Source organism: Cricetulus griseus (assembly GCF_003668045.3).
Source record: "Cricetulus griseus strain 17A/GY chromosome 1 unlocalized genomic scaffold, alternate assembly CriGri-PICRH-1.0 chr1_0, whole genome shotgun sequence".
NCBI lineage: Eukaryota > Metazoa > Chordata > Mammalia > Rodentia > Cricetidae > Cricetulus > Cricetulus griseus.
This window is the reverse complement of record NW_023276806.1, coordinates 164,770,215-164,797,737: the sequence shown is the minus strand read 5'-3', so window position 1 is coordinate 164,797,737 and position 27,523 is coordinate 164,770,215. Positions and strand designations below refer to the sequence as shown.

Below are 27,523 nucleotides of genomic sequence, written 5' to 3'. Positions count from 1 at the left end.
AGACCAGGTAATTAACCCCTGTAAGGGAAGACAAGAGAGTGCAGCTGGGTTTCTGAGACTCTATTAAATGAGTCTTAGCTTCAACTCTCTGGAATTTACTTTCTTCATCTCCCAAATGGGAAAGCAAACCATGCCTTCCTTTCCAGGCAGCAAAACCAATCCTGCCTCATGTTGCTTGGCCCCCCGGAACCTCGGGAAAGCCTCCGTGAGCCCTTCACTCTTGCATCTTTTATTTCTTGTATCTTTTCATTTTGGTACCATGCTGACAACACTGACAATGTGGTTGCTGGCTGGAGATGTAATGCATCCCTCCCCATCACCCTGAACCAAAGCTGTAGTGGCCACTGTGTGCCTAGCTGGTTGCTTTCCATCAGGTAACCCCTTCATCCAGTTTCCTCAGTTCAGGTTCTCTACCCAAATGAATTTTCATTTTTACAAGCTGCAGCCTTCAGTGGGTAGGGTTGTGCCCTCAGGACACCTTTCCTATTTTCCCTGGATAGGAGTGAGTTTTCTCTTTAACAGTGCTCATCTTTCTCTCAATTATAGATGCTTTGTCTATGTGCTCCTCGACTGCAACTTTGAACTTTCTCACACGCCTTTCCTCACCAAACTTGACACTTGTCCTATCTTGTGGCTCTCTTGATGCAGATCTGAGAAGGAACAGGGAGCAATGGCCATCATACCTTGAATGCTATACCGTCTTGACATTTCTCTCATAAACAAATTAGCCATTACTTTTGAATTCGGTTTCATTCAAGTTCTCAGGACATGGGCAGGGTGCTGCCAGATTTGCCATTAATACAAATGGTCTGTAGCCCAGTCCTCAATAGAGTCCTGTTTCACTCTGAACCCCACCTTCATCCTGGTCTCTCCCACCAGAAGATTTGCTTATCAGGCTGTTCTCATCCAAAGTTTCAAACTCTTCCACATTCCCCCTCCAAATTGTTTACAAAGACTTAAGAACCACATGGACAGAATTATTGCAGCAGCCACCCATTTCTGGCTCCCAAGTTTCTATGTTGCTTTTCCTCACTGCTTTGACAAAAAGCAAGTTAGGAAAGGGAGGGTTTCTTATGGCTCACAGTTAAAACATACACTCCATTGTGGCAGAGAAGTCATGATGGCAGGAGCAGGAAACAGCTGGTCACACTGCATCTGTACTTAAGAAGCTGAGAGATATGAATGTTGTGTTCAGCTAGCATCCTCCTTTTTCATCAGGTGCCCACAGAACAGTAATGCCTATAGTTAGAGTGGGTTTCTCAGTCTAGAAACTCTTTCATCACTATCTCAGAGGCGACTGGAGACCTCTCGAGCTGCTAATAGTTAGCACCACACAGCACACTGCCTACCCCATTACTAAGCTGGAGAAAGGAACATATTCCACTGGTGCTTTCTCTCATCCAGGGCCTTGATCTCAGCCTTCTCCTACTTCCACTATCTGCTTCTTGCTTTTCTCAAACAACCACCAGGCTCTCACCTCCTTTGACAAATCTCTTTCCTCCTTTCCTCCCTTAGGTCTTTGCTTAAAGACAGACTTCTCTGTAAGGCAACCCCTGAACACCATTCAGACCTGCTGTCATCTCTCTCTCTCTCTCTCTCTCTCTCTCTCTCTTATTTAAAAATAAGATATATATATATATATATCTTATTTTTAAATTGCCTGAGTCTAGAGTGTAAGCTCCATGAAACAAGGGATTTTTGACTACTTTATTTATAAGTGATGCCAGCACACAGCAGTCACAGAATAAATATAGGAGCGAATGACCAAGCATGAGCCCAATCCCTTTTCTGGGGGATGAGGGATCAGATACAGTCTAGAGCAGGACAGACCCTGTCTGAAGATGTGTCTGCACTTACTTGGCACAGCGTACCCAGTGTGTGTGTCGGTACAGGGAGTAGAGGAAGCGCTGGCGGTACATGTTCCATATTTTAATTGATTTGTCTTCAGAAGCCGTAGCCAGAAGTTGGCCATCAGCTGAAAAGTCCACACTTCGAACTGGAGCCGTGTGTGCTTTAAATTCAGAGGACTTCCCTTTCCTGTAAATAAAGTTCAATAGAGATATGTTACTTAATTTAGTCACCACACTGAGTTGGAAACTTCCAAGTAGTGTCATGCTTACAAAACCTTACAAAAGTGTGTGAAGGCCATGTCCTGTGATGTACTGGCTTGGTTCATGGAAGCCACAGCTCATATCTAACAGGAATAAGGCTGGTCAACCCTGCCCCTGAAATGCATTGCTGCTTCTGTCTTAATGGGAAAACACTGTTTTGAACCAGTCTCTACATTGCACTTTGTGTTACTTTAGAAACAGCAGTCTACAGTTTAAAGAAATTTCAGCCTTGAAGAGCTAAGGTTGATTAAGGTTGGTAGTGCCAGGGAAAGGTTTGAAACACACCACATGGAGTTCTGTGAGATAACAGTCCCGATGGAAGAGGAAGGGATCTTCCATGCTATATGCCTTCATTCACAGGGTCTCTTGATAATCTGCCTTTCCCCTACTCCTGAGCCTATACCAACCAGTACCAATTACCGAGGCTCCAGTGTGTATCTACTGCCTAGCTGACCTCATGGCCTCAATCTTACACTCATGAACAACAGAAGTGCTTTAAAACTTCACAGACACACCTACTCTTAACTGGGGAAGGAGAAAGGATAATAGAGCAATGGAGAATACAATATGAGGTGTTGGAGGAGAGGAAAAGCTTTTAAAAATAGATGAGGAATGGTAACTCTGGAGAAGCCCTTACACACGTGAGTGTGCACTCTCCTTTTCTCAAGCAGCTCTCCTACTAACACGTGCTAAGTTAAAAAATCTTTCTTTAAAAAATAAAACAAACAAACAACAACAAAAACCCCTCAGCTCCTCCTCATTTAAAAGAAAAATCAGCAGGCTAAGTGGTATTGACTGCTAAAGTGAATGCTGGGAAAATCTGTGTCAGTAGCTAGTTGGCAGGGCACAGTCACTCTGCACTATAACCAGGACTTAAGTCATTTTTTTGCATTTAGAAAATCATTTCCTATAGTACATGGGGAGACTGCCACAATGCTTGAAAACGACAAGGCACCAGAATTCGGCCAGAGACATCTGTCTGAGATTCTCAAATCTTGATGCTCACACGACTTCTAAACACCTGTAGCTCACCCTGTATTTGCTACCTTGGGATTGGAGCAAGCAGCATGTCTCAAGGACAGAAGGCCGACAAGTCATATGCAACTTCTCCACGTACTACATCCACAAACCCTGAAGTTACCACTTCTTCCCTATTCTCTGGATAACCCTCCTCTTTCTACCCCAGTTCTGCTTGCCTTTAGGAGCTTCTATCCTCAGTACCCTTCACCTAGATTAGTGGAGAAGCCTCTTAATCGGCTTCCCCGCTCTAATGTTGTGCCCCTACCCACCCCCAGTCACCTACATATTGTGCTTATCGCTTGTTGAAAGGTAATACAAGCATGCAAATCCTAGTGTAAACGTGTTCCTGGCTCCCTTAACATAAAGTACAACACCCTAAGCTCCCTGGCAGGATATCCTGCCACGGAGCTGAACTTTGTACCCAGAGTGGTCAGACAGCTTCTAACACACCTGTGCCTCTGAATCCCCACTCTTAGGAAGTCCATTGCCCATCTGTAGACCCCTGACCCAACCACACTGGCCCTGATCTGCTGCAAGGGATTGAATTATTACAGTATATCCTGACTTTAAAAACTAAACTCGTTTCTCTCCTATTAACCAGTGTTCTGAGGTCAGGGATGACCTTATGCATCTCTGTGAGACCATCATTTCACACATGTCAGTTACACAGAATTCACTAACCACCTACTGAGGACAGGGATGACCTTACACATCTCTGTGACACCACCATTTAACACATGTCAGGTACACAGAGAGGGTTCAACCTACAGAATTTCACTGGGAAGAATCAACGCTTTAAAGCTTCATAGATTAAGTCTGGCTTGCCCAGCCAGAGGTCTGTGGGGGCAAATGTGACTTTATCCTTAATTTCTATCATCAGGCAGAGGATAATACATAAGGAATAACTGATAGTAGCAGTGAACATGCAGGAGAGAATATTCAAGGACTACTTCAGTCAGTTTCCAAGGTGAATTCTTGTGGAAAGAATCAGGAGACAACAAAGACTTGTCATCCCATGTGACCAGGAAGCCTCAATCAGTCAGTCAGTCAGTATCATTAAACTAGTCCCTGAACTTCAGTCTACACCCCACCCACAAGTCTGTGCTACTACACAGGTATCTTTCTGAGCTAGGCTGGCCTGTCCTGGGCCCCGATGCAAAGGAAACTCAGCAGACACCAAAGCAGCAGAGTTCATGCACTCTTTGCTGGGCTGGTGCCTTGCTGCTCTCTTCTTTCCAATCCAGTCTGATTTTGTGACTTACTCTGTCTAGCACAAGGGACACTGTGCATTTGAGGGCCTAGTCTTGAAGATGTCCAGCAGCTTTTGCTTTTACAATCCTGGAGCTCAGATGTCACTGCAGGGAAGTCTAGGCTATTCTGCTGGATGAGAAGGCTCAAGGAAGACTGAGCACACACTTTCAGATCGGCCACCAGCTCAGGAGGCTGTGTGGTGACCTCAGTCAACACCTAATGGGGAGAAAAACATCCCAACCACCCACAACATGAAGAGAACTGGTAGTTTTTAGATTAAGTTATGCAGTAAGGGGGATTTTAAGCAGTGATGAGAAACTAATCACTGATATATAAATTCCCCATTGCCACGATTCATCATTGCCCTGGCCCCACTGTGACATTATTTAGAAAGAGAAACCAATGTCCAGAAATATAATCACTATGTAAATATCCATACCAAGTTAATGATTCAATGCGATTTTAGTGCACCCACCCCACCCGGAACACTCTGTTTCTCCAATCAGTAATAGAAAACAGGCCGCAACTCTTTAAACAATGAATTAGTCCTAAATTTCCACAGTGAAGGCTTTTAATGTGTGCTTCTCCGCCTGAGCCCCAAACTCACCTTTTCCATCTCCAAGTTTCCCCTTCAGTCCGAGCACATTTTCATGTCAATCCTCTTTAAGAGTTTTCACTTCTGTCAGCATAATATTCAGACTTTTCAGAACAGAATTTCCCTTGGGTGGTGGCAGAATAAAGTACCTAGTGGCAGGCCATCACTCACAAGCTTGCTTCCTCTCTAAGTGCCTGAACCCATTTAGTTACAGGCTACAAATCAATCCTGCACCATGGAGTCAAGTGAAATGCTGATGCTCCCATCCTCTGCTACAGGACAGAGGAAAGTGACAGTATATACAGGAGCCATTCAAAAGTACTCTAGGGAAAGGAGGGGTAGATATATGATACGAGGATGGCTGGCTGTGGGCAGGTATGATGGGGAAACTGTGCTATCCATTCTTTATGGATGTTTGAAATTTTACATACTTAAAATTTAAAGCTCAAAAAGACATCCTACTTTAAAGCTTTTTACAATAGCCTGAACAGTGTCTCACAGAAGATCTGTTATCAGAGAATGTGACTTCAGCAAAGGCAATGATATATTGGCTTCTCAAAGCAGGGTTTCTCTGTGTATCCTGGGCTGTCCTGGTACTTACTCTCTACACTAGGCTGGCCTTGAACTCAGAGATCTGCTTGCCTCTTCCACCCAAGGGCTGGGATTAAAGGCATGTGCCAGTACCACCAGGCAATGATTTATATTTTTGTCTAATATTTTTTAAATGAGAAAATTATAGAGCTCCAAAATGAATGGTAACAACAAGGGACAGGACAGTCTAAGCACAGGGCATCAACAGGGTTCCAAGCACCCCTAAAAACCCATGAATGGGCACAAGGAGGCTAATAAATGTTGATCTATGCCATTGTTTTTCTTTTGGATTTACACAGAGATTGCTAGCCATCTCCCAAAGATTCAGACATACTGTACATATCTCCAGGTTAGAAATGGTTTTTCAAAAGAAGAACATAATTTCGAGTTGAATGACATAGTTTAAAATGAGGGCCCCAGTGAGTACAGGTCACTAAGGAGTTGACGCATCCCCAGGCCTCAGTAGCCTCTAACAGTACCAACCCAAAACTTGTCAAGTGTTTGTTCTTCTCACCTATCAGGAACCCAGAGCCTAACAGTTCTGTCTCGTGAAGCAGAGGCTAGCAAGTTTCCTTGTGGAGAAAACTGCACGCTGGTCACGACGTCCTTGTGGCCCACATATCTGTAAGCTCTAGTGTGTGGCTTCAAACTCCATAACATGAGAAAGGTGTCCCAAGAAGCAGTGGCTGTCAAGAAAGAGAAGAACAAATAAACCAGGGTTAAGACAGGAATGCACACGTGCCTCAACAATAACAACCTGTAACAGAGAAGTCGGAGATTGTAGGGCTGACTAGGCAATGGCAATAGTAGTTTATTATTTAAAACTATTTTCATTTTATTATAAATAGTCAACCTTAGTAGAGCCCTGCTTCCCAGCAGGGGTACTAGCCCCAGGATCCAAGGAGAGTGCAGGAACTACTTGCTACAAGAAGGAAGCACGAGGTAGAAGAGTACATTAGGCTGAGTCACTCTGTCTGCCCAGGTGACTGGTCTTCCGTGGGTGACTGGAAGTTCCTTAACCTCAGTTTTGGGGTAATCAGTCTTTTCACAGGGACAGATGAGCTACTTCAAAAAACTATGTGGAAGTGAGTTCACTCAGAAGCCATAACAGCATAAATAGCACTAATACACTCTTTGCCTAATCCTACCTGTTGTTAATATTTTGTCTGTATGTCCTTGGTGCTTCTCTTTGTACATGAACATGTGTGTATGCAGAAACAATTTTTTTCCTGAACTATGTGCAATGCGTTGTATAAATCACGCCATATTCATTGCTAAACGTTTTCATGAATGTTCCCTAGGAATACCGTTATTCTCCCACATACCCACAGTACAGGTAAGCTTGAGAAATTCATCACCCATCAAAGGCATTCTAACTTTGTCAACTGATTCAGAAACACTTTTAAAGAATGGGTGAGATTACCTTCCAAATCTGTTTCTCAGCTGTAATTTTCTGACATTTGATGATTAATAAAAAGAACTGTATGCCAGACATTAGCTTAAAAATCTTTAAGTAAAGGAAACATGAATGTGCTCAATAATGGAAACAAATTCCCTGACAAAGAATGAACAGTAACTCTTAGCAGAGGTGAATTTAACTCACGCCTACAGAACAAGTTCTATTATACACACATCCCAGAACAGCCCCAATAATAGGAATCAGGTCACTGGGAATCACTACATACATACAGAAGGCTTAAGGGAAAATGGCAACTTTGTGAATTTAAAGTATAGTAAGCATCACTGACAGGCAGAAATTGGGCCCAGCTTTATACAATTATGGAAGTCTCCTAAGTTCTCCAGCCTATGCATTATCCACACTTACAGTCCAGTGACTTTCTAGGCTTTAAGCCATAAAGACATTTTTGTTCAGACATTTTATTCAATGTCTTTCCTTAAAAAAAAAAAAAAGGAAGGGGGAAAAGAGTGCAAAAAAGCTGATGTTCTACCATAGATCATCCAAGCTCCAAACATCGGTATTAGGGTCTGTTTACTGGGGACTAGTGCTGACAAACCGGGAAAACAATTGGTTACATATGCACTATACTTAGGATCCAATTTTCATTCTGTGTATTATGCTGCAAATAGGATATGCAACAGCAAGTAAGACATAACCTGTTCCCTCTAAGAAAGATCACACAGAGGGACATCTTATAGTAAGACATCGTTAGCGCCATCATACATGTAAGCAGCATCTTAACATATCATTTACTCATGCCAGACACCATGATGAGAGGGTCTATTCTGGGGAAGGTGGATGAAGTGATCTAGCTAAGATGGCAGAAAGAGCACTCAGAGTAGAAGGAATGCCACTTTGTCTTGGCCAAAAGGCCTCGAAGCAATTTTGTTGTCATTTTTAGACAGGGTTTTACTTTATAACCCAGACTGCCCTCAAACATGCAATCTTCCTGCCTCAGCTTTCAAAGAATTGGGAATACAGGCATGAGCACTGTGCTTAGCATAAGAAAATCCATGTGCAAAGCCAGAGACTGTGCTAGAAAACAGGGGACAGGCTAGACAGCTCTCCCTCACAGGGCACAGACTTAGGTCAAGGAGGTACAGTGATCAGTACAGTTTACTTCAAGTGCAGTAGAAAGCCACTGGGTTTTGAAAAGAGGCACCCCCATGCTCTGGGTGGGAAAACTGTCACTGACACTGGAGAAGATGTTTGGTTTTTTTTCCCCCAAAAGAAATGTCATTAAAATGGTAAAACAATAAGCTTTTAGACAACATAGAATAGCTTTATGCTCTGGAGGTAAGCCGAGTTTGCTTAAACAAGATACATAAACTGCTAATCATATAAAGAAAGAGAAAGACATTTGTGCTATAGTAAAATGAAAACATTTTCCTCCCTTGGGGGGAAAAATCACTGTAAGCAGGGTGTGTCAGCATATGCCTTTAATCCCAGTGCCTGGAAGAAGAAGCAGGAAGGTCTCTGTGAACTCAAGGCCAGCCTGGCGTACACAGTGTTTCAGGCCAGTCAAGGCTGCACAGTGAGGCCTGTGTCTCTTAAAAATGGAAAGAAAGAAAGAAAAAGAAAGAAAGAAAGAAAGAAAGAAAGAAAGAAAGAAAGAAAGGAAGAAAGAAAGAGAAGGAACACCATTATGCTGTGAGCATGGTGGAATACATCTGCAACTCCAGGACTCAGCAGGCTGAAGCAGAAAGAGCATGTACAGGTTAGAGGCCAGCCTAGGCTACAGTAAATTCCAGGTCAGACTGAGCTACTCTGGGGATATCCTATCTCGACTAACCCCCTCCCCCACCCCCACAGCTAATCAAGGGAAAAAGTAAGCTATATATTGGGAGAAGATTATGTTTCCATGTACGTATGAATGAATACCCCAATAGTTAACAAAGTGTGCTTAGAATCTACAAATATATAAATCAGTAGAAAATGCATACAATCTAGCAAGAACAGGCAAAGGGTTACCAGATGGCTCTTTTATACACCACAAGTCAGTAAATAAGAAAAGGTGCTCAATCTGTTAGTCATCTGGAAGCCAGTGTCACCACACCCTAATCCAAATGCTTACAGTGAAAGAGACCCTGACTCTCTGGGGACGTGGGCTGACCAGGGCTCTCCCAGCATGCCGGTTGGTATCATCACTTTGGAAATTGTTTGAATGTATCTATCTGAAGTGGAACATACACTTATCTGACTCAGCAGCTACACTCCAACCTACATAGCAAACAGAACTCATGGACATTTCACAGAAGACAAGCCAGTATTTGTAGCAGTACTGTTCAAAGTACCCCATGCTAGAAACTCATTACCCATCAACACGAAGTAGATAGAGTCATGCTGTAGTCTTCCTGTATGACAGACACAAATTAATTATGAATGTATGAAATATCACATAGAGGACAGGGAGCTTTTAGAAGAGCACACAGCCAAGTTTGCTTAAATGAGACGTTAAAATTCCCCACCATAAAGACAAGGACTTGCCGGCATTGGTGGTGCATGCCTTTAATCCTAGCACTTGGGAGGTAGAGGCAGGCAAATCTCTGTGAGTTCAAGGCCAGCCAGGTATACAGAGCGAATTCCAGGACAGGCTCCAAAGCAATACAGAGAAACCTTGTCTTGGGGGGGGGGGGGTAGACAAAGACTTGAATGACACTATAAGGAACTTCAGCCAGACCCACATGGCTGAGGTTTGGTCACCAGTTTGTGGTATTATTAGGAGGTGATGGATTTTGAGAGGCGGGGTCTAGTGGGAGGGGTGAGGCTATGGTTCCCAGTCACCAAGAGGGGAGCAACTTCCTCTACCATGCGCTCCTGCTGTGACATAATGCCTTACCATAGGCCCAAAAGTGAAAGAGGTAACTTGGCCACCAACTGAAATCTCCAACTAGAAGCACAAATACTCCTTTCCTCCTTGAATTGCTACTCACAAGTATTTGTCACAGTAATTCAAAGCTGACTAAGGCCTTACTGGTGGTGACTCAGCATCTTGCTCTGGGGTTGGTTTAACAAGCGTATCTATCACACAGGAAACAGGGAGAGGAAGTATAAGAAAGAAGTCAATTCCAGGATTACAATAGTGCACTTTGGAGGGGATGGTGATCTTACTAGGTCTGAGGCTGTGGGAACTGGAGGGGTAGAAACTATGGGGTTTGTTAATGGACTTGATGAAGAGAAGCACAAGGATCCCGACTGCCAGGAACCCAGGAAAATCTAAAGGTCATTTAATGAGATGGGAAAGACCAGGATAGAAGGGGCTCTGGAACAGAAGGTTCTCAACCTTCCTGATGCTTCGATCCTTTAATACAGTTCCTCATGTTGTGGTGACCTCCAACCATAAAGTTGTTTTCATTGCTTCTTCATAACTGTAACTTTGCCCTTATAAATCATAATGTAAATATTTTGGGGTCTTGACCCACAGGTTGAGAACTACTGGTCTAGTGGCAGAAAACTAAGAGTTTGCTCTGAGATGCTAATGAGACACAAGCGTGAACATCAGTTAGGGAGTACGTACCTGCATGGAGCCCAAGATGTTTAACTTCAGTGTGATGGCTAAAAGATTCAGTGTAGAGTCAGAATTAAGAGACGCCTACCAGTTATGACACACCAGAAATAGAGGTGCCCCAGTTAGGTGAAGCTTGGTATACTTTGTTTTCTCTTACATCTCAGAAAAACTACTAATATAGTATTGTTATTATTTTTAAATGGGGTTGGAGAGATGGTTCAGCCACCAAGAGCAGTGGCTGCTCTTTCAGAGGATTGGGATTCAATTCCCAGCACCCACATGGCAGCTCACAACTGTCTGTCAACTCCAGCTTCAGAGGATCTGATGCCTTCACACATGCTTACATGCAGGCAAAACACCAATGCAAATAAAATAAAAATAATTAATAGAGCATTAAAAAAAAGTGAGCAAGCAAGCAAACAGAGCATGGTGGCACATGCCTTTTCTCCCAGCACTAGGGAGGTAGAGGTAGGCAGATCTCTACGAGCTCGAGGTCAGCCTGGTCTACATAACAACTTCCAGGACAGCCAGGGCTGTTACACAGAAAAACCTTGTCTTGAAAAAAACAAACAGCAACAACAAAGTAAAGATATTCATACTAATATGTAAACCAGCATTGAATCTTTTGCCTGAATTCCCCTCTTCCTTTGTTGTTTTTCTTTTCTTTCTTTTTCTTTCCTTCTTTCTTTCTTTCTCTTCTCTCTCTCTCCTTTCTTCCTTTCTTTTTTTGAGGCAGGGTATCAGGTAGCCCAAACTGGACACAAACTTGTCATGAGCCAATGATGACCTTGAATTCCAGATCCTCCTCCATCCCAACTGTTCTGAAGTATTGGGATTACGGATGTGTGTAACCTCACCCAACCCTTAATCTTCTTTCTTAGTTAAGAACTGCTCCAGTAAACTACAGTATTACTATTAAAACAAATAGTATTCGAGTATGGATGTCACTGTTGGACCATGTAACCTTAGAATTTGCTTTCCTACATTTCTATGGAACCACACCCTATGTAAACATTACCACAGAATTTAAAATGTCAAAGCTTACAGCATTCATCATTCTACTGCTCTATTTTAAGATAAAATGCCAAAGGGAGGATTTTAAGAAAAATGTTAGCTAGTAAATCTACCGATCTAAGAAAAACTTACTTAGATATATGCATATATATTATATATACATTATATAAAATACATTGTCAAAATGGCAATCCATTGTCAGAAGAAATCCTTGTTAGGACACAGAACAAAGTCTGTTGTCCTAGTTAGGCTTCTCTAGTCCTGTGATTTAAACACTAACCAAAACCTGCTTAGAGAAGAAAAGGTTTCTTTTGTCCATCTCTGAGGGAAGTCAGGCTCAAGCAGAAACCTGGAGGCCGAAACTGAAGCAGAGATCATGGTGCAATGCTGCTTAGTGGCTTGCTCAACCTGGTTTCTTACTGTACCCAGGACCACCTGCCCAGTAGTGGCACTAACTGCACACCCTCCCATATCAGTCAACAATCAAGAAAATGTCCCACAGAGATGCCCACAGACCAACTTTGATGGAGGCAATTCTACAATTGAAGTTCTCTCTTGCCAGGTGACCCTAGTTTGTGCCAAGTTGACAAAACTGAGCACACTCTGCTGTCTCCAGCTCTACCTTGACTCTGGAGGTGAGATCATAGAACATTCCAACCCAAAATGCTTTTCTTCATTCTGACTAGAGAGTCAGACCGAATTTCTGTTTGTCACTTGGAGGAACAGTGTCATTCTGTAGTCAACCTAAGTTCTCTTCATCACTGATTTTACAAAAACTTAACTGCATTACTTACAGGTTTAATCTGTCAGGAGTACAGTTTTCTAGAGCTAGGTGGGGTGGCATACACTTGCAATCTTTGAATATGTGGGGCTCGGGGGTGGGACGGATGAGTTCAAGGCCAGCCAGAGGAACATCATGAATTCTGTCTCAGGAAGCCAAAACTGAAACAAAACCAAATACTATTTTCTAAAACTAAATGATGTTTTCTTCAGTTTCCCGGGTTTTAAACATTTAAACATGTGTCTTTTCAGTTGGTAAAAGCAGTACCTGTTACAGAACTTGAATACTATGAAAGGTACTTAATGAACTTCCTTCTACTCCTTAGCCCCAGGGCTCCTTTCCTGGCACATGAGCACCAGGAATTCTATGTGCTCACGGACATTGGTGTGTCTTTTCTTGTACAGTCTGTATATGGGGGACAGCATGTATCTGCTCGTCTGCACTCTGCTTCTTCCCTTTCCCTTCTGCTCACTGTATGTTGGAGCTTCTGTCTTGTTAATATACAAACTATCTTATCCTGTGTTCTCTTTTCTCATCTTGGCACATTTTAATTTTTATAATTCCAAGCCCATGGAAAAATTGCAAGACAGTATAAGAGACCAACCCCCCCCATACCTTCTTTTCCTACTGGAGATTTTACCATATCTACATGTAGCCTGTTGACACTCTCACTTTTCTCTCTATAGAAATACCTTTGAATATGTATTTTTTCTTAATCATTTGCAATGTGTAGTTGGTTGTTTTACTCTTTTGCTCATCCACTACCCAGCTCCCAGATAAACCTACATGGAGTCTTATTATTAGTTCTAAATGCCTGGCCTTGGCTTAGCTTGTTATTAAGCAGCTTTTCTTAAATTATCCCATCTACCTTTTGCCTCTGGGCTTTTATCTTTCTATATTTCTGTACACGTTTCTTTCATGGCTGGCTGTGTGGCTGAGTGGTGGCTCCTTGCATTCTCTTCTCCTTGTTCTTGCTCCTCTTCCCCTTTTTTCTCTTCTTTTTATTCTCTCTCTCTACCAGTTCCACCTATCCTTTCTCCTGCCTTGCTACTGGCCATTCAATTCTTTATTAGACCAATCGGGTGTTTTAGACAGGCAAAGTTACACAGCTTTACAGATTTAAACAAATGAATGCAACACATCTTTGCATCATTAAACAGATGTTCCACAGCATAAACGAATGTAACACTAATACTCCACAACAGCAATGAAGCTAGAACTTAAAGTCACTTATTGCTAAGTGCTTTGTCCCTACTGAACTCATGCTGCAGTTTGGTCCCAAGGTAACAGTGTTCACAGGTAGTGGTGCTTTGAGAGGGAGTCCTATGGACTCTGCCCTCCAAATGGAATAACCTGCTCTGTTGGTGTTTCTTGGCTGTCAATCAAAGCTTTAGGACAATACCCCCATAGACAGACACTCTTTTGAGGCTGTGCTCAAAAAACGTCTCAAGAAGGCAGCCTTTCCAGTCTGTATCTGGAGCAGCTCAGTCAGTGGGACAAGCTGCTTCTGTTCCACTCCTCTGCTATTCTTCAGGGAGAGTGTGGCTAGGGAGAAAGCCAAGGTGCAGGCTCACCTCGTGTGCTGATCATTCTACAAAGGCCAGGGCTTTGCACTCTACATCTGTGCCTGAAAAAGGTGCACTGTGTGTTGAATCTTGTTTTACAATTATTTTCAGATCCCAGTTACTGTTATAACTGAAGGGAGAAACCTATATGCATCCTATTCTTCAAATTATTTAATGAAATTACTAAATTTAGGTTGGTTGTAATCTTGTTGCTTTTTTATATGATGCTGCTATGTAAATGGCATGATTTTCATATAAGCATATCAAATTATAAGTCTGTAGAACAGTTACTGCTGGGTCTAAGTCAGAGGACAAACACTAGAATCTGCTAAAAAGGTTCACATTCATATTTATTGTTAAAAGTGTGTGTGTGTGTGTGAGAGAGAGAGGGGGGGTATGTGGGCACATGTGTCACAGTGTATGTGTGGATGTCAGAGAACAACTCGTGGAGTCAGTTATTGTCTTCCACTTTTATGTGGGTCATAGGAATGGAACTCAGGTTATCAGGTTTACAGGACAAGCACCTTTGCTTGCTGAGTTATCTCACTAGCCCCATATCTATTTTTATAAATTTGAATTATACGTTCTCTCAGGTCTTTTCATTTTATAGCCTGGTAATTCAATCACCTTCCCATCTGAAGTCTTGACTGATACAGTTACTTCAGAAGTCTTTCTATCCTCTCTTCTTCGGTCCTTTCCTACTACAAGTTTGCAGGTTCACACTCTGTACCTGCTCCTGCATTTCCAGCGTCACAGTGGCCTTTGGGCCACAAAAGAAAGCAATGGACTGCTTTCCTTAGGGAAAAATAAATAAGGAAATCTAGAGAACTCAATGACAAGGTATTCTCTATCAATCATTAAGAAAAAAAAAAGGTAATCCTTAGGCATACACACTTATAAACCCAAATGGAAGAGGGTTGCACAATAAAATCACAGTATTCTAACTGGAGCCACAAAATGTAAACAATTTAATATTCTCAGAATCTGTTTTTATTTCTAAGCACTGAACCACAGTTCAATTAAGTAATGGCCCCAATTTAAAATTTCTCTGCCCTGGATGAGAGAGAAAAAAGTATCTCGTGTCTAAAGTATCTGTGGTGCTTTATAAAAAACCTTCCACTAAAGATAACCTGGAGTTGGAGACAGGCATGGGAGAAAGACGGGCATAACATATGCATCCCACCATGCCCCACTCTTGCCTTCCTCCAGATATGACTAGAATTAAGCCTTAAGTCTCGGTGCTCATCAATCATGGTGTGAACTTACACTTCCAGAGTGCTTTGCATATCCCTTAGCTAAAGCCCTGTACTATGCTTGATCTCTTTCCCAAATGTGGTCTGTGGGTGTGAGAAGCATGGATACGTGATCTCTCTTAGAGCCAGAAACCTCCTCAGACACTTCAATCTTGATCTGACTGCTCGGGGTTACCAAGTCCTCTGAAACCTTTTAAAGCCACCATCCTTTTTCCTTCCCAGTTCAGCCTCTTCAGGTCACGGCTGACGCCTAGCATAATTAGTTTATTCAAGAGTACGGCCTCAGGCTGGTGAGCTGGCATGGTCGGTAAAGTGTGCTTACCTTGCCAACATTAAAACTTAAGTTCAACCCCCAGAAGCCATATTGAAAAAAATGACATATACCTGTAATCCCTGGGCTGGCGATGTTATTAGCCAGCTAGACAAATCAATATGCCAGCCAGCAAATGAATAAGTTTCAAGTTCAGTGAGAGATCCTGTCTCAAAGCAATAAAGATGGAAAAAGACTGAGAATCAATGCCTGGCATCAACCTCTGGCCTCACACATGCACCTACACACAATGGGACCAGTAAGTACGTATACCACACAGGCACAATGCACATCACAGACAAAAATCTAACAAGGTAGAAGTGGCACCTGGGAATGGCACTTGAGGCTGTTCTCTGGCCTCCACAAACAAGTGTGCTTATGAGTGCCCCCTCCCAACAAATAGTTTCTGACCTATACAACACGTGAGGTACAGTGTGTGTGGGGTGGGATTATGTTAGTGTTAAAAGAGGGAAGATCTGTAAGAGGGGCATCCAAGTGGAGAATGGACAAAGAAATCACATGCACATAGGCAAAATATAGTTTTTAAAATATTTTTTCCTTTTATTAAAAATAGATTCTTGTCAGGTGATAGTGATGCACATCTTTAGTTCCGGCACTCGGCAGGCAGAGGCAGGCAGAGGCAGAGGCAGAGGCAGGGGCAGAGGAAGGCAGAGGAGGGCAGAGGCGGGCAGAGGCGGGCAGAGGAGGGCAGAGGCGGGCAGGCGGGCAGAGGCGGGCAGAGGAAGGCAGAGGGGCAGAGGAAGGCAGAGGCGGGCAGAGGAGGGCAGAGGCGGGGCAGAGGAGGGCAGAGGCGGGGCAGAGGAAGGCAGAGGCGGGCAAGGGCAGAGGAAGGCAGAGGCGGGCAGAGGAAGGCAGAGGCGGGCAGAGGAAGGCAGAGGCGGGGCAGAGGAAGGCAGAGCGGGGCAGAGGAAGGCAGAGGCGGGGCAGAGGAAGGCAGAGGCGGGCAGAGGAAGGCAGAGAGCAGAGGCGGGCAGAGGAAGGCAGAGGCGGGCAGAGGAAGGCAGATCTCTGTCAAGCCCAGCCTGATCTACAGAGAAGAGTTCCAGGACTTCCCGGGCTACACAGAGAAACCTTGCCTTGAAAAACCAAAATAAACAAATAAATGAAAGAAAATAGATTCTTTTCTCATACAATATATCCTGATTACAGTTTCCCCTCGCACTATTCCTTCCAGTCCCCCCCACACACCCCAAAATCTGGATCCATTCCCTTTAAATGTATTTTTTAAATCACTTGCCCATGTGTTAAAAGGGGAATGGGTCACAACTGCACGCTGCTGTGCAGACATATGTGTGACATGGGTGACCATGGGTTTATAGTGAGGGGGAGGGGTATCTAGGAACTGTCACTGTCTCAAATATTATCTCAGAAATTGCAGCATGACTGGATTTTGCCTGTAGAATGGGAGGGGGTGAATGTGGGAGTGGTGTGTTGTAAGCTGCACAGTAAGACACGTTTGTGAGGCGCAGGCAGAGGAGAAGGGGGCAGGCAGAGGAGTCTTGAGCTGAAAGTACCAAGAAATTCACAGGACAGAAAACAATTCCTCATGACAGGTTTAGAACATGGAATTAGGAAGCAGACCATCAGGGTCTGCTACTGCCGAAGTCCAGAGTGTGTCCACAAATGGAACTGCTGAAGTGGTAAGGGAGACACTGTCTGGAGGCCCCTCTCTCATTCTATGCTTGCTCGCTGACTCCTCCTCCAGCAGTGTCCTCCACCATAGACTTGGCCTTCTGTTATCCTACACAATGGCACTCTTCCAGCCTTTCCGATTCCTTGTCTATCTCTTCTGATCTAAAGCCTAGAGCTAGGAAGGACTCCGGCACAGGCCATTTGCCCCCATTCTTTTGCTTCTTCCCTGTGACCAGATCCCTTCCTGTGACCTTAAATGTCCTCTATGTACTTATACTCTCTAATGTTTCCTAGCAAACCCTCACTCTAGTTTGAGGATTACTGACCTCACCACGCTCACCAACACTTTACGGATGGCATTTGCCTAACAGCTCTTGAGGACTTCTTTATTATCTGTTGTTTCCACAGTAGCCACGATGATAAGTTCCAAGCATAAATCAGATCTTAAACCTGTAGACTAAAACCCTAAACAGGCTTCCGTTTCCTGTGGCTGCTGTAACAAATTACCACAAACTTAAAACAACACAAGTTTATCCTTCACAGTTCTGGAGGCCAGGGGTCAAGGTGTTGACAGAAAAATAGTCCCTCCAAAGGCCCTGGAGAGTCCCATTCCCTCTCCAGAGCTCCGTGCTTCCTCAGATGTGACTGCCTCAATGTGGTCTGCCTCTGGCCCCTGACTTCCTATGGCCTCCCCTTATCTGTTTTTCCCTTGTTTGTTTGGTTTGGGGGTTTGGGTCTCTCTATGTAGCCCAGGCTAATCTAAACTTTGAATAATCCTGCCTTGGCTCACCTAATGCTAGGGATTACAGGCGTGTGCCACCAAGCCTGGCTGGCTACTCTGGGCTTTTCATTTGAGCCTGCCTTTCCCCTCCGAATGCCAGGCGGGCCTCACTGTCACAGCAGGCCTTACTCCACCTTGCCAGTACTGAATGACAAGCATGAGCTACTATGCATTTTTCGTTTAAGGGTATTTGTCACAGAATTTACCACTCACATGATCTCACCTCAAGGTCATAAATTATGATTATAAAAATCGTTTTGCCCATATAAAGAAAGACACATTGTAGGTCCCAGGGACTAAAACTTAGGCAAACCTTCTGTATGCTCACCAGCCACCATTCCCCTGGCTCTGCTCCAAGTCCTACCTAAACTCATCTCTCCCCATCTTCCTGAGCAGCAGGCTCTTCTTCCTTTACTCCCATTTCCTACTTCTCTAAGACCACCTTTGGCCTTTTGTGCACTGCTCCTTTCCTGCTGTCCACCTAGCTGACTCTTTAGGGCTTCAGTTAAATATTACTTCTGGGGACAATTGTACCTTTACCTCTTGCTCCATTGTCACCCCCAAACATGTTGTTGCTTTTCCTCAGCACTGACTGTTCCTTTGTTCATCAAGGCAGAGTTAGTTACACCAGGACTTGTGGGTTTCCTTGCGCATATTTGCCTTTCCCACTGGACTATCAACTCTATACCATTTTAGGAAACGCATCTGTTTTGTTCTCTTGTGCATACATATTTAGAGCACAAGATAGCATGAATGAATGGAGTATAATGTCAACAGCCCCACCCTCCCCCCTTTCAAGAGGGTTCAAGAACAGCAAATAAAGGGCTCAGGATACTCAGGATACACCTCTTACTGTGCCCCGCCAAGCCTGGGCAAGCCATAAAACTGAGCAAATGGAAAAAGCATATCTGATTATTATTAGCAAATTCTAAGGATTTTCCTGGCCACCTATTCAGCTTGGATGAGTAAGGTATTCATTCTGTATTTTGTACTCCCCATCTCCTGACCAGAGGGATGGACTGTAGTTTCTCAGAGTTGTTAGTAGAAACTGATAAAGACTGACTTTCACCTTTGACCTAACACTAAGCTGGAGAATTAACATATGTATTACAAAAAAAAAAAAAAAAAAAAAAAAAAAAACCTCTTCCTTGGGATGCCTGGAATTCCCCAGCCTCTCTTCTTCTCTACAAGTCACTTTTAAGTTGAAATATGATTCACATATCATAACCCTTTGCTACACGATTCAGTATTTTGCACCAAGTGGAATCACCTGTTACTCATTCCAGACTATTCTCAACACATTCTACGCTTCCCTCCAACCAAGAAAAGAAAAAGCCTCCCTGAGCAACCATGGTCTACCCCTCCCTCTCAAGAGCCCGGGTAACCACGGACATACTGCATACAATCTGTCCAGTTAAACACCGAAACACGTCATGATTTACAAAGAGTTGCTTAGAGAACGAGCACCTGCATTTACCGAAACCTTTTGTATGTAAAAGCAAAAAATGCTTACTGTATCTAGTACATGCCCTTAAATGTAGCCCCAATACATCTGATAAGGGGAGGGTATATAAACACTTTCAGGACAACACAGCTCACTGGGAAGGATATTGGGTATTCACTAGTAATCTCTTTTAAGAGGTAGATCAGGAGAACTAGAAGTTTAAGGCTATCCTTGGCTACACAGCAAGTCTGAGGACAGTTGAGGATTCATGCGACCCTGTCTCAAAAGAAAAAAATCACTCATGCTACTGGCGGAAAGGAACTTCACTTATGGACAGGGAAAAGTGTGAGATTGCGGTACAGGAGACAAGTGTTTTCTTTTCAGCCCAATATTTTGAAAGGAAGGGTGTTCCATGTGGCCAGGGAACCACTTGCTTCCTGTACAGTGGACAGGATGGGTCCAGAGATACTCATCATTTGAGTTGGCTCATATGTAACTAATGCATAATAGTGCTGACACCACTTCTACATCCTAACTGGTTAATGGCATCTAACCTGACTTTCTAGATACCCTAGTGAACTTTCTAGTAAGGAAAATAGTCACATGCTCATGTAACTATCACAACATCATCATAAATGTGTACACAGGAACATTAATTCTATAGGCTAAGATCAGCAGAATCAGTTTGAAAAAAAACAATTAGGCATACATTTTATTGCATGTCTTAATCAACATTACAAATACCACTAACAAAAAGAAAGTGTCACTGCTCAAAATACAGAAAATTGAACCTCAGTTTTGTGCTCATTCAAAAATATTAAAATAGCAATTCAGAAAGCCAAGTCAAATCTAAATTTTACTCGTTAAAACCGAGACACTAAATGCCTGGAATATTTTAATCTGCTAACATCAACACACATACAAGAGCCTACTGTTGGCTGAGTAAACACAATTTCCCTTACAAACAGGGTATTTAAAGTTAGAAAGTCTGATGACTATATCATCATTTTTTAACAAAAACTACTGCTAAGCTGCTTATGTAGATAATCTATTAGCAGGACTGGTCAGTAAACGACAAAATGGAAACTCCTTGCTTATCAAATACTTCCATAACTTTTAATTTAAGCATGAAGATTTGCTTGAAAGATCAACTCCCAAGTGTCCACGGCAAATAGAGAGAACTTGAGTAACAATAAATTGGAAATAAGAAGTGAAAGAATATTTTGCATATTTCATTATGGTGTACCTTTGGAATGAAATTAGAATATACCTACATATAAAAACACAACTCCAGTTTCCTTTGTTATAAATTATGGATATAAATAAACCACCAGGCTAAAGAGTCATAGCCACCAATACAGAGAAAAAGGCAAACACAGAATTAAATAGTTTTAAAAGCCTTTTCTCTGTTTCTACAGGGGCATCAAGCTACTAAATAAAAGTCATTTCAATAGTCACTTTCAGATTGCATCCATTTTCATTCTGTCACATGATAGGGGACTAACAAGAACAAAAAGGCAAAAAGAAAAAAACTTGGAAAAAAATGTTTTCAAGAGGACATGGGCAAGGCAAGAGTGCATTCAGGGGAATTTCCTTTTTAATGAGTATTTTTATATATTTTCCTTGAATAAAATCAGGGTCAAGCACTGTCCACAGAATTTAGACAAATCTTGGATAAATTTTAAGGTTGCTGAATAACTTACAGAAAAGTGGCAACAGATTTTTATTCTAAGAGTCAATGAGAACAAAGCAGTCACAAGTACACACAAGCTTTAATGTTTTGAAATGGTCACCCTAAACAATTCACTTAAATTCCGGGCTTACAAAGTTCCCTCTCTCTATGCAAGCTGTCAAGTGAACACTGAAAACAATTTCCTTATGAATCCCGAGGACTAGTTTCTTTATGGAATATGCGTTTTTCATATCACAGTCAAGAAGCTTCAACTCACTCCCAAATTTAGCTTATGATTTCTGAATAAAATGTTAGTAGGAAACCAGTAGAAATGTCTTAAAACATATTTAGTTCTGAAATAACTTAGTTTGGGAAATATTTATATACCTAGTCAGAGAATTCCTTTGAAAGCTTAAAACTTTTTTAAAAAATAATCTATTTAACTTTATTTTATGTGCATGAAGGTATCAGATTCCCTGGACCTCGGAGTTACAAACAGCTGTGAGCTGCCATATGGGTGCTGGGAAGAAGAACCAGTGCACTTAACCCCTGAGCCATCTCTCCAGCCCGAAAGCTTAAAACTTAAAAAAAACAACAAAAAAAAACACAATCAGTTCAACAATCATTAAATAAAATGACTATAAAAGTAACTATAATAACATCCATTGAGAACCACACCACTTCAGGTGAGCTTGGCTCATGGGAAGTTAAAAGCCGCTTTTCCATCTTCGAAACTGAACATGGCTCAGTGGTTCAGTACTCCCTACGTTAAAAGTAAAGACACAAAAGTGTTCCTAAAAATCACCATGGGTGAGGATCGGTCAGGATGATGTATCATTGAACTTTCAGATTGAAAGGGACCCTCCTCAAGAGCCAATCCAGCTATTCAGATAAAGAAACTGAGGCCCAAGCAAGATAAATGACTCAGCCCAGGTCATCCGACCACCAAGCCATTTGTTCACCCACTGTGAGAGTTGCCAGGCTGCCAGGTGCTGGCAATGAGCTTGAAGGCAGCAATCAACAAATACCAAGACAGTCTTTTTTTCCCTTGCAATCTTAAGCTAAACCCTCCAAATTTCCAGGTAAGCAAGAACTCATGGGGGAGTTAAACACTCTCTACAGAACTGGGTCCACTTTCAGTTTCCCACATTACGGTAAACACATTTGGGGTTAGCTTCAGAGAGGCCTCAATTGTGTTTACTTGAAGTGATTAAGCATTAACAAAGGGAGGCACGGAATTCTGAATGAGTGCCATTCTAGTACATTCACATAAGGAAGTGCGATCAGAAAATGCCCTATAATCACAAGTTCACAGAGTGGACAGCTTGCAGAGTGCTGTGAGGTATGGATACAGGTCAGTCAGTCCAATAAACGGGAATGTCTCACCATTTCGTTTTGGCACGAGTCTAGGTTTCTGAGATATTCTGTCCAAAAAGGACCTCCAAACTTGCATTCAGACCAATACCCTCTTCCAATGAAATAGAAATATCCACACCAGGCCTTTTACTCAAGGTCAAATTTCCTCAACTTCTATTTGATCAAAGACAAATTAGTTTTTAAAAACCACAAATTTAATGGGCTGCTTAAAAGAAATTCAAATCCCACATGATCAAAATAGTAACAGCTCTAATTACGCATTCACAAGTTTTGATAAAAAAATTAAAGGACATGCAATGAATTAACCCATTAGCATGAATCATATCCCATTTTGCCTGAACTTTTACATTCCTTAATACTAAGTCTTGCCCTTGAGTGTGTGTCTCGTGGTGCTGTGGATCAGACACAGAGTCTTCTTGCTCACTCAGCTGAGCTATACACACAGCCCCCCCCCCCTTCACAGTTAAGTGTTGTGTGCATCTCAATTCACAGCAGCTTCCTTAAAGAGAAGTAGGGGTGCCCACATCAACAAAGCTTTTAAATAAAGCAACCCACGAGGAAAGAAGGAAGGCACTTTGAAATCCCGAGCAACAGTGCTCCGTGCTCCCAGTTTCAGATCGATATCCCCAAATGAACCATGGCTCTCCAGTGTCCTCACAGCCAGCCACTGGGTGACTTCTGGGAAAAATACAATCATCACCGGGCACTTGGAATTTCCAGAAGGTACTGTCCACTCCCCAAAAGAAAATGCTCTTCTGCTCATCTATTTCTCAAATCTCCAGATCTGATTTTTATCATGGGCATCACATGTTTTCATCTGTACACTGGGTCGGCCTTCAGATGTCCGAAAAGCACTAAGACACAGTCCAGTGTGAGGGTGGAAAATTGTTCCATCTTCTTTAAACAGCCAAATGATGTTTACTGGAGCAGGGAGACCATCTTTGGGACAGTTTTGCATCCCTACGTGATGTTTTTGTTCAGGAACCTCTGCACATAATTCAGTCACAGAATTAAATCTGATTTCTTTGTTTGAAGTATATTCAAAGAATTGGTTGCCTCCTTGACCGTGACATCCAAACAAGGAAAGGTTGGCACCTGTGGGGTTGTTATCAGGGGCATTATAGTCTAAGCACTCGGAAGAGATGCCCATGCTTCGAATAGCACCATGCCAGCCAGGTCTATCCTCAGGGACATGTAAGTTGGAAAACACGTTTTCCAAATACCAGTGGAAGCTCTTGCATTTCAGCCGTTCCCTCAGTAACTTTCTTTCAGAAATATCACCATAAACCTCTTTCCGAGCTGGAGGGTTTCGGTTGTAGAAATGGTCTTTGTATTCATCCATCCATACTTCAGCAGCCCTGGCAGTATTCTGCAGGAAATTGGGGCGAGCATACGGTGCCCGCTTGGGGAACACGTGGCCCACATGAGAACATGGGTGGATCTCCAGTTTGCCACCACACTGCCAAACCCTGAAAGACAGCTCAAGATTTTCGCCTCCCCATACTTCCATCCCAGTGTCGTAGGTTCCCAGGTACTGAAAATACTTCTTGCTGACAGCAAACAGTCCTCCTGCCATAGTGGGTGACCTGATGGGGTCAATTCTTGATGTTCGCCTGTCCCTTTCATGTTTGGGGACAGAATGCCACTGGAATGTTAAACGCCAGTCAAACCCACCAATCATGGGCTCCCCAGTCTGCATGTAGAATTCAAAAGTGTTCCAATCAATAGTATCAATGACAGGGCATACAATTGCTGTTTCATCTCTACTAATCCTTTCCAAAAGTGGTTCCAACCAACCAGTGTTACACTCACAGTGGCAATCCAGAAACGTGAGGACATCCCCAGTGGCAAAAGTGGCCCCAATTAGGCGGGCCCGGACCAGCCCCTCTCTCTTATTGGTTCTAATCAAGCGAACTCTTTCGAGATTGCTGATGTAAGTTTCAAGTTGTGTCTTCAAATAAAGTCTGTCACTCAAGTCATCGACCAAGATGATCTCCTTCAAGAGCACTGCAGGAGAAGTTTCTAAAACACTGTGAATGGTTCGAAGCAGAGTGGACCAGGCTTCATTATAGAAGGCGATGATAACGGAGGTGGTGGGAAGCGACCTGTAGTGGAACTTCTTCGATTTACACTCAGGCATTCTTTTATCCTCTATGTGGCGGTGCAGGGAGATCCTATCACTGACATAAATATTAATGGCATATCTCTCAATGAGTTCTTCTTGCTGCTTCAATTCACCCTCGTTGAGCTGGAGTCTGCTCGCTTTCCCCCATTCTCCAAGAGCTTGGGAATCTGCAGGGGGCTTTATATAAAGAGGCTGGGACAAATCCTCTCCCCTTGTCTCAAGGTCTGAGAGCCGCCTTGGCCCCAGCTCCCTGGCATGGCCGGCTCCTAGGGAGGCATACAAACTGGAGACTGAGAGCTCCACCAGAATATAAGCCAGTGTTAAAAGCGCCAGCAGTAGGCAGCTCTTGCCTGCCCAGGTCCACCTCACGGCCATCTGGATCCTCAAGGGTCGTGGGTAGACACGGCCACCCAGCCAGCACTCGGGAGAAGTGTTGCGGATCCTGCAGCTTGAGTTCCCGGCTCAGGTAGGGGCGAACTTCCAACCAGGTCCCCCCTCCTTTCATGTAGGCACTCAGCTCTTTCCCGAACACCAGAGTTTCCCGGGGGTCACTTGAGACCCCTCGCTGCTCCTTCGCCTCCGGTGCAGCTCAACTAGTCGGTCCCCACTTCCTCCTGCTCCTCTCAGAACTTTTCACAAACTCTCCAGCCAATACTCCACCCTCCCCAGGCCGATCACAAACCCCTCCCCTTCCCACTCACTCCTCCTGGCGGTTAGTTCACGAAAGTTGTCAGTCAGGGCCAGACCGACGACGTCGGTACTGAGCAGAGACCCGGGAACCTGTAGTGGCCCTGTGCGGCCCCCATCGCGCCTGGCTCCCTCAGCCAGGGACCAAGGAGAAGGAAAGAAAGGCTTTCAGCTACGTGATCTCTGGTAACTGTCACAAAAAGAAAAACAAACGAACAAACAAATAAACAAACGCCAAACTTACCAAGTTGTTTGCAGTTGGGGTTGAAGTCCACGGAGGTGATCGCAGCTTTGTGGCCTTTAAAATAACGTTCCAGAATCGGGTCCTCCTAGGATGGAAAGTTGTCGAGTTTGAAAGCAGGTGCAGAATTCGAACTCTCGGGATCAGAGGTCAACGTTGCCTGTCTCCCGAGATCGAAGAGAACCCCGGCTCATCGGTGGGCAGCGTGGGAGGAGGGGGCATCACCTCCGGGGCGACAGGCTCCGGGAACTGCCCCTGCCCCCGCCGGGGGAGCCCCCGGGGGAGCCCCCAGCTCAGGATCCCGAGCGAGCAGCCCAGGGACCCGCCCCGGCTCGCCCTCCCGGCGGCTCGGCGCCGGCGCATGGCGCAGACTCCCGCGCCCTTTAAACCTCTCAGGTGATTCTGACGCACGCAAGGCGCGGAAACAGGCCGGGGGTCCCGGCGCTCAGCGCCCCCGGCGCCTGGGCACGGCGCTCGGGCTGCTAGGAGCCGAGCGATCGACCGAGCTCCCAGACCCGGGCTGCTCGCACCTGCTGCCTCCGTGCCCCCCCCACCCCCGGGCCCCGCCGCCCTGGGGTCGGCTCGGACAGCGGCGGGGACCTTACCCGGGCGGAGGCCATGCGGGTAGCGGGTAGTGGGCAGCTCCGGGGTCCACGGGAGCCACGGGGGGGCGGGGACGAGGGGGGACCCTGCGGCGCCCGGAACCGTCAGCTCCGAGCGCCGGCGCCTCCCGGTCACTACAACAACGGCGGTCCAATCAAAGCCCGCGCTCCAGGCGTGGCCAGACGAGCCCCGAGACGCCGCCCGCGCGGCAGACGGCTGACGGCCTGGCGGGAGCGCGCCCGCGCAGGGTCCCGCGCTCGCACACAGCGAGACTCGGAGGTTGCGGACCCCCGGGTTGGTGCCGGGAAGCCTAGGGGATAGCCGGGGGAGAAATGTGACCCGTGGGGGCGAGGCGGATGTGAGCCTGTGATCGATGCCATCAGAGTTCTATTACACCTTAAAGAGACCGCGCGCCCAAAGCACACCGGAGCGGGAACTTTGATGTTCAGGCAAGCTAGTGACTGTGATAGTGCCTTCAGAGAAGCCGAGTTCCCGGCGGAAGACATGGTTTTGTTTAACTACAGTTTTGGTATAGATGCAAATGCTGGCGGCATTGCGTTCAGTGTTCTCCCCGTTATTTGCTGTCTGTTCTATTCTCATCTGCTACTTGCAGAAGTCGTACGCTTTAAAGTTACGAGACCACATGCTTATTATAACGGTTTCCACGGTAGGCTTTCTTACACGTTGTATCATTTGTGCTTCGGCAGCATGAGGTTGTTAAAGCTACAAAATGTTGTCGATGGCAATTTTAAGAAGGGAAGCCACATCTAGGTAGTTCTTCAAAGCCTTTGACACCAAATGACAACAAACCCTGCCCCGAAGCATTTAAAGGACTCATCTGAAAATTATATATGAAACAAAAATTCTTGGCAACAAAATGTCATGATAACTGGTAAGATACATGTTCTATGTAAATGGAAAATGTCTTAATTACAGGGTCTTTAACTGGCTGTATTGTGATTGCATTTAGTCTTAACCACTATGTAGCAATTAAGTAGGTAGAGGATGACTGCAGTATGGTATTAGTTTAACACACAGGTGGGTGGTTGTTAAATATATCTTTTGTATGCTTGACCCCAAGGACTACAAAACGGGGGCGGGGGTAGACTCCAAAATATTTTCCCTGCCCTCAAGAACTTGTCATTTTCCAGCTGGGAACTGAAGACTGCTTGCCTGGCATGAACTAAACCCTTGAGTCTATCCCCAGCACCCCACCAACCAATCCTGGCACGGGGGAGTTAGAGGCAGGAGTAGCTGAAGTCCAAGGTTATCCTTGGCTACATTGTAAGTTTGGTGCCAGCCTGAGATATATGGACTCTGTTAACCAATAACAAAAGCAAACAACAAGAATCCCTCAGTATTGTATCTTGAGGAGTCTCCTATTTTAGTATTATTTAATGCTGATTAGGGTTGCTGGGGAGCACTCTGTTGTCAAAGATGCTGATCCAGTATTTATGGGGCAGGACCTAGAGCACTACCCAT

At 44.3% G+C, this 27,523-nt stretch overlaps 2 protein-coding genes across 3 annotated transcripts in view; both read right to left on the bottom strand.

The window, feature by feature from the left end:
• Poc1b (POC1 centriolar protein B) overlaps positions 1-26,199 on the bottom strand; it is a 96,205-nt gene extending 70,006 nt beyond the window's left edge. For both annotated transcript variants that reach the window (XM_027394138.2, XM_027394139.2), the window contains exons 1-4: positions 26,044-26,199; positions 25,442-25,526; positions 6,083-6,254; positions 1,858-2,037 (exon numbers count right to left, since the gene is read on the bottom strand). In XM_027394138.2, the coding sequence (XP_027249939.1) occupies positions 1,858-2,037; positions 6,083-6,254; positions 25,442-25,526; positions 26,044-26,058 (452 nt within the window). In that variant the 5' untranslated portion in view covers positions 26,059-26,199. The remainder of the gene's footprint in view (positions 1-1,857; positions 2,038-6,082; positions 6,255-25,441; positions 25,527-26,043) is intronic.
• On the bottom strand, positions 20,033-25,164 carry LOC100765247 (polypeptide N-acetylgalactosaminyltransferase 4). Its single transcript, XM_027394137.2, has one exon. It carries the CDS (start codon positions 24,883-24,885, stop codon positions 23,149-23,151), a length of 1,737 nt encoding a protein of 578 aa, XP_027249938.1. The 5' UTR covers positions 24,886-25,164; the 3' UTR covers positions 20,033-23,148.
• Positions 26,200-27,523: the final 1,324 nt, after the last annotated feature.